At 32.7% G+C, this 7,365-nt stretch overlaps 1 protein-coding gene across 1 annotated transcript; it reads left to right on the top strand.

The window, feature by feature from the left end:
• The first annotated feature begins 1,216 nt into the window (after positions 1-1,216).
• LOC125846637 (VQ motif-containing protein 4-like) lies at positions 1,217-2,571 on the top strand. The gene has a single exon (XM_049526193.1). The coding sequence runs from the start codon at positions 1,410-1,412 to the stop codon at positions 2,202-2,204; it is 795 nt and encodes a 264-aa protein (XP_049382150.1). The 5' UTR covers positions 1,217-1,409; the 3' UTR covers positions 2,205-2,571.
• Positions 2,572-7,365: the final 4,794 nt, after the last annotated feature.

Genomic DNA, 7,365 nt, shown 5'->3' with positions numbered 1-7,365 from the left:
CTTCCTCCGGTCCTATTAAAAATGATTTTCAAAGGTTTAACATGCTTATTAAGAAAGTTAATTGATGATATAATTATAAAAAGTATTTTACATAAAGACCATGTATCTCTCCTCAAAGACCTTTTTTTTAGAAATTTGTTAAATCATTTATCAGAGTAGATAATTTTAGAAAAAGATTCCACAAGCACCTTCTTGATTTTAAAGAAAAAACCTTTTATTTTAGATTTATTTAAAAAACTAGAAAGTCACTTAAAAAAAAAGATCAGAACAGCAATAAATAAATTAAACAAAAATTGATATTATGCAATACTCCCTTTATGCGTTTTTATTGTCCACGATTAATTTAACACATATTTTAAGGAGCAATAAATAAAATGATACTTTATTATAGCATTATTTGGGTGTAATAATTTTTTATTTTGAGAAATAGTTATAATTAATAATATGAATAAACTAAAAATTAAATGATAAATGTTTATTTTAACTTAAATAAGCAAAAGTGGACAGGGCAACTGCTTTTTTTAAAAAATATATATATATTTAAAAGTAGATTCTAGGATAGACAAGAGAGCAATTGTTTCAAGATATTATTTGTCAAATTTTGTGGAAATGCCATTAGAAAACTCAATAAGCCTAGCTCATGCTTGTGAGTTGGGATTTGGTATTAAGAACTCCAAACACAAGGCTAATTTGGATTAGTTTACATATAACTTGGATCAATCAAAGAAAGAATCAACAGTTAATATTAAAATTATTATCAAGCCTTGATTCTAACCTTGATTAGTGCACCACTTCCCCCAATGCCAAAGACCATATAAAAACAAAAAAATTATTAATAAAACAAACAATAGGGACCCACCTCACAAATTTTTATGACTATAGTCAGCTTTCAATTTCAAGTAGGTCCCTTTTAAGTCAATGGCAAACATTGAAACTTTAATTCATACTTACAATTTTTTATTTCTCTCCTTTGTTCTAGCTTCCAATAATCACCAATAGTTGGACTTTCACCACCACCGCCGTGTACCACTACTCAAAACGGCCGGTGCCACCCCACTAAAGAAGTCGCCGGCATCCACGTCGGTTTATTATTCGCATGTATGTAATTTAAATAAAAATTATTTTATGTATATATATTAAATATTGAATCATCAATTAATTTACTCCTCCGTATTGTAAAGAGTCTCCTTTTTCGGTATAAAACATTTCTTACCAAACTAAAGAAAGTAACAAAGTGATGCAAAAATGCCAAACTTACATCTGCTCTGTTCTCTCTTATTTTTTCAACTCTTTCCTACCCCACCCCCCTCATACCCCCTACTCCTAATGCCCCTGATGTCAAGTTTCTCTTATATTAAGTTCACCTTATTTGAGCTAGATTTATTCTCTCTCTAGAAACAGACCCATCAATGGAAACCTTACCAAAACCTCAAGAATTTCACAGCCCATGTCTTATTTCATCACCAGATAGCCATAGCTCCAACAGTTCAAGCTGTAGCAATAGCAGCAATTCTAACCACCACCACCACAACAATGGTCTTCATCACCACCACCGCTGCCACCCAACACCACCCACTACCCCAACACCTACTACACCACCACCACTACCTCCACAACTACCCATCACCAGATCCGAACCGAACAACCCGTACCCCACTACCTTCGTTCAAGCTGACGCTTCCTCTTTCAAACAGGTAGTTCAAATGCTTACTGGGTCCTCTGAAACCGCCAAGGTTGGTGCTAATTCGGGCCGTACTGAGCCCGTTAGGAATCCGATCCCTCCAATTAAAACTGGAACTAAGAAGGAGAAATCAAGTTCAAAGCTGTATGAGAGAAGGAACAGCATGAAGAATTTCAAAATTAGCCCATTGGGTCCTGGGGTTGTGAATAAATCCCTTTTCTCTGCTGGGTTTTTGGGTTCTCCGAGAACTGCGACGCCAGAGATTTTGTCCCCGAGCATTCTCGATTTTCCGGCGCTGGCGCTTAGCCCGGTAACCCCTCTCATACCCGACCCGTTTAACCGGTCGCCTCACAGTGCTGCAAGTACCGAGAATTTGGATTTGGAGGCAGAAGAGAAAGCAATCGCCACAAAAGGATTCTTTTTGCATCCATCACCGGCGAGTACTCCGAGGGAATCGGAGCCCCGCCTTTTACCCTTGTTTCCGGTGACTTCCCCTAGAGTTTCAGGTTCTTCTGATTCTTAAATGTGCTTTTCTTTTTTCATTTTTGGTCCTTTTTTTCCCTTTTTGAGCTTCATCTCATGTATGATTTTCATATATAACCCACATAGAATATGATCTGGAATCAAGGTGGAAGCCAGATGTTATATTACTACTACATATTTGATATTTGTATTGGACAATTGACGAAAATGAGCCAAAAAAAAACATGAAATGGCAGCAAGATTTGCTTCTTACACTGTAAATTTTTTTCATCTTCCCTTCTTTTTTTGTAATACTATAGTATAATCCTCTGTATTCAAGGTATCTCTGTTCTGTATTCTGTATAATCAGGAGGCCATCATAATTCTTTTGGTGGAAGACCTATTAAATTAGTATACTTCAAGTGCAACTTTTAGCCATTAATTACTAAAATTTTCTTCTTTGGGAGTTCACATGAGTGAACAGTAAGGAGAGAAGGTGCTATCAATGGGGATACTGAGGATTAACAAAGGGGCCTAGCTGTCGAGGGGAAGAGTAGAGGAATGGGCAAGGAATCTTCACTCTTTCGTTCTCCATGATAACAATAGTCTTAAAATGACAAATATAAGGGCATATGTTAGTGTACATGCTTCTTTTGTAAGCATTTGGTTATTTGATCACCTTTTTACCTCCATTCTGGTTTGCATTCTTGGTCGAGCTCGTCACATCAGGCTTGTCTAGTGCGGGTTACCTCTCTTATGTGGTTTGCAAGCTATTGTATAGGAGTGGGGTTCTACCCTATGCGCACCCAAGCAGGTTTCCCTTGTCATAAAAAAGATGAATTTATCTAGCACGAACTTAAATTAGTCGGACCATAATATTTCAGAGATTGGATATCTAAAGTGAAAAGAAAAGAGCTTTTCTTTCAAAACAAGGTAGTGCATTGACATCTTTTATGTTGAAAAAAAAAAAGAAAATTTAAAAGGTATGAACTTTTGCTCTTAACTAAAGTAGGGTGTAAAAAAATTCAAACTTTAGTCTCTTTGGATCAAGTTATTTACTTTGAGATGTTCAAGAGTAAAAATTATCCATCAAGCCTTTCCAGCCTTTGGAGCTGTTTCTAGTGGTAAAAAAGAACCAAAAAAAAGCTTAAACAAGTAAATCATAGGAGTAGAAAATTTGTAGAAAGTCTTGATTGTACTGTTTTACCTAAAAAGATTTCACTGATGTATTTTAAGGGTAAAGTAATGCTAAAGGCAATAATACTGTGAACTATTTGCAGCTCACCAATAACTTAAAAAATCTTCACTTCAACTGCTTGATTCAGAAGTGGTTCTGTCTGTCATTTTAGTACTGTTTCCTACATGATCCATATTTGCTAAATAGTACTCCTTCTATCACAAATTAGTTGTCGTGATCCATAATTGTGTCAAATTATTTGTCGTTTTAGAAGTTCAACACAAAAATATTATTTTCTCATTTTACACTTGGTAGTTTATTGTTTTTGAAGACTACAAACTTAGAATTGTTCAAATACCAATGAGGGTAAAATAATTACAAGTCCCTCCTAATTAAAAGAGAATCATGACAGATAATTTGATACGGAGTGATTGAAGATTAGTGCTTGTTTCTCCATTGTTCCCCTGTATATTTCTTGAAGGTCAACCAGTCACCACTAATTTGATTGAGAAAGATGTTAGTATTAATTTCTAAATTGTTTTTAGTGAAGACAAGTCTTGGACAATAATTACAATTTGCTGGTATGAAGAAGTTAGATATTGAATTCTGAGAATGAATTGCAATAAATATAGTCAAATATGTAGTTATAGATTACAGGTATTGATAAAGGGCAAACAGTATCAACCACATGATTTTTTCAACAAAAGTAGTGTTCCAAGGAAAAAAAAGGAAATAGGGTCCACCAAAATGAAGTCTAAAACCATAAAGAAAGTGTATAAATAATTATTCAGCTGAGTATCCTAAGTCAAGAACCACTTTTAATGCTTACTTTGAATTGCTCTCTTGTTTATCCTTGAGTCTCCTTTTTTGGTGGTCAAAAAAGGGTAGGTTACTCAATGAATAGAGACATGAGAAAGTGGGAGTGGGACTTGTCATCATGAGAGGAAATAGGGGGAAAGTGAGCTGAAAGTTAGGGAGAAAGCAAATCTAGAAACCATGGTGTTTTTTTTTCTTTGAGGTGGGGAAGGGGTTGTTTTTTCTTTTGTTTGCTTGTTTCTTGGTCTATGTGGGTAATTATGATTTAGTATCCTAAGTTGGTGAGTCATTGAATACAAAATTTGAGAGAACTGTTTTTGTCACCCTTTGGTTTTGCCAATCATTTCTCATTAGTTTGTTTTGTTGCTAAAATGATTGATTACATTTTAATCCGTCATTGTTGACTATTTTTCATCTTATATTAGTTTAATTCTTTAGTCTTAAGTTTTTATAAAAATGATAGCTTGTTTTGGAAAATAGAAAAAAAAAAAATGTATATTGTAGCATGACATTTTTGACTTAGTAGGACATGGTGATGGTAGAGTCCCTGTCAATTGTCGCTATATTCAGTTGTGTTGACGCAATTCATCTTCACGTTTTTGAACCTTACATTAAGTTCGGCTCAATCTTTAGTACGGCGTTGAAATTTTACTATTTCTACTTTCTTGTGTTCTGATCAACTTTGAAATTGTGTGCTCTATGTGATGACTTTTTACCTTAGGTTAAGATGTACACTTCGAATTGGGTAAGGAAGAAAAGATAACGCGGTGATTCTTTTTATTTGTCTCTGACAAAATTACTTGATTCCTAGTAGTTGAAGTAACGAGTACTCGATGAATTAGTCGAGGTATTTGTAAGCTTGGTTAGATAGTGACTTAATGTAAGTGTTGGATTATTTTGCAAACCTTGTTATTTGTTGCCGAGCTTTACTATTTTCGGGAAGCTTTGACGTAATGAGTGAAGTCGTTGTAGAAATGTAGAAATATGTTGCATACAATAGTATCACTTGAGCAACTCTCTCTTATTAAAAAATATTTTTTAGTCACTAAAGCTTGCGTTTGAACACATGAAATGAAGTCATGATTTTAAATCCACATTCGGACATACTATCTAGGATAATTGCTTTCCACCTAGCCTTTACGAAATCAAAGAAAATAAGTAAATGTCCTTTATGAACACTTAAACTTATTGTCGAGTGATATTGGTAAAATTATTTTTCTTTTCATAAAATAAGTGTCTGTTCAATTTATATTTTCCTTTTATCTTCCAGTATGTTGTTGTGGGATTTCACTAGTGTGTTGTCTTATCTTTCGGTATGATAGAATTTTTTTTTTTTATAAAGTGTGGTATGGAAAGTGACGGTAGAGATTAGCAGCACAAAGTTAAACAACTTATGGTGCTGATAATAATATCCAAGTGTCAATATGCTCATGTATAAGTTAATTTACAAAATCTCAAATATGAAAAAGTTTTCCCCAACTTTTATATTTAATGTATATATGGGTAAAATATGATTGTTATAAAATTTCTCAAATCATATAACAAAAAACGTAGTTTTAAAATCGAAAGATATTTTCATTAATATTTGCTTTCGAACAAAGGGACATTATTCCAGCCATACATATTGTCGTTGGTCCAATAATTATCTACTCCAAATTTTACAATTTTCGTAGGAGCAATGCAAATACTTTCAAAAAGTGCAAAAAGAATGTCACTCTTTTATCCTTTAATTATTTGTTTGTTGCGTGATACTTCAGAAAAGAAATACACCAAATGAGAAACTTATTCAAAGTTAGCTAATTATTTGTTTGTTGATATTGTCAAATGAAGAAATTAAAAAAGCAAATACTTTTTTCTACTTTCTTCAAGATAATAAGAAGGTTATATATTATTATTTTTTCACCCCATATATATATATATTGTTCATACCCCTTACTTCCATTATAGATACGATTACTTGTTATCCTTTTCTCTTATTACCTTTTAATTAGTAATAGTAACATATATGGTCAAGAAAGTTTGAACTTCGCGTGGAAGGTTGCTTTGAGCAGTACCAAGTCTCCTTCAATGCTTTTCATGGGGCTTTATTAGTTATATATATATGATTTTTTCCAAAGTTAATGGGTGCACGTATATCCTAAACCCGCTTTTGGTTATTCATATACGTATCAGTATATAGTTGCAACCTTTTTGTTTCCCTTTTTCTTCATCTGATTGATACGTCAAACAGATTAGTTAGTTCTGTTATTTTCAACGTTTGGAGAAAAATGTGGGAATTGTTTGTTTGCAAGTTGCAATAATTAATTATTATTAGCTCTAAGTTAATTCAAAGATAATAAGCTAATTAATTAATTCAATTTGCCTGTATGATGAGTCATAAGGCAGCTTGTGGACCCCCACCCCCTACAGGATATTATTTTTCCCTTTAGAAAGTGGTAGAGATATTTTTTTCGTTTAAAAATTATCCAAAATTTGACAACTTCAGTCTGAATTCTGAATTCAAAGCCGTGCAGCATTTGAAGTGATTTTTTATTATGAACTAAAAAGTCGACAAGACCAAAATTTTAAAACACAAATATTCAAAGCTGTTGTGCACGTACTTCCTACTATTAGAAAGAACATTATTTCCCTATTGAAAGTTTCCACTCAAAAATAATGATCAGTAACTAATTCAACAGATTTTGATTGATTTTAAATTCGATAAATAATTTTTATTGAATTAATGGAAAAAAAATTATTTATCGAATTTAAAATCAATCAAAATATCTGTGACTAATTCCATGATTTAATGCATCAATGTTTTTCTCACACTAAATTACCTTAGAACTTATTTAATATGATTTTTTTTGTTAGGTAGAAACTCACTTGTCAAGCTAAGATCAAATTTGAAAAATAAATAAATTCCTACCTTCTTTAATTATGTAAAATATACTTATTTTGGGCTAAATATAAAAGTTAAAAACATCATATAATATGGACCGGAGGTAGTATTAAATCGAGCTTTTAACTAAATACTTTAATGTACATAAATTTAGACAAAGAATGAAACTCATAGTGAGAGCTGAGAGAAGGTTGTAGACAATATAGAGTCGATATTAAAATAAAATTATTTGTTACCAAATTTACGTTTGTAAATAAGTCAATTTATGTAACCTGTACCGTGAATCCCATGAATCTAGTGGACATTAACAAGTGACAATCACACTTCTGGAGAGTCAACTTAGATTGC

The sequence above is a fragment of the Solanum stenotomum genome, chromosome 12 (genome assembly GCF_019186545.1).
Source record: "Solanum stenotomum isolate F172 chromosome 12, ASM1918654v1, whole genome shotgun sequence".
Taxonomy (NCBI): domain Eukaryota; kingdom Viridiplantae; phylum Streptophyta; class Magnoliopsida; order Solanales; family Solanaceae; genus Solanum; species Solanum stenotomum.
This window is presented reverse-complemented; position numbering and strand designations above follow the sequence as displayed.

Bases quoted from the DNA above. Each gene is read 5' to 3' on its own strand.
- LOC125846637 (XM_049526193.1), top strand. From the start codon at position 1,410: ATGGAAACCTTACCAAAACCTCAAGAATTTCACAGCCCATGTCTTATT.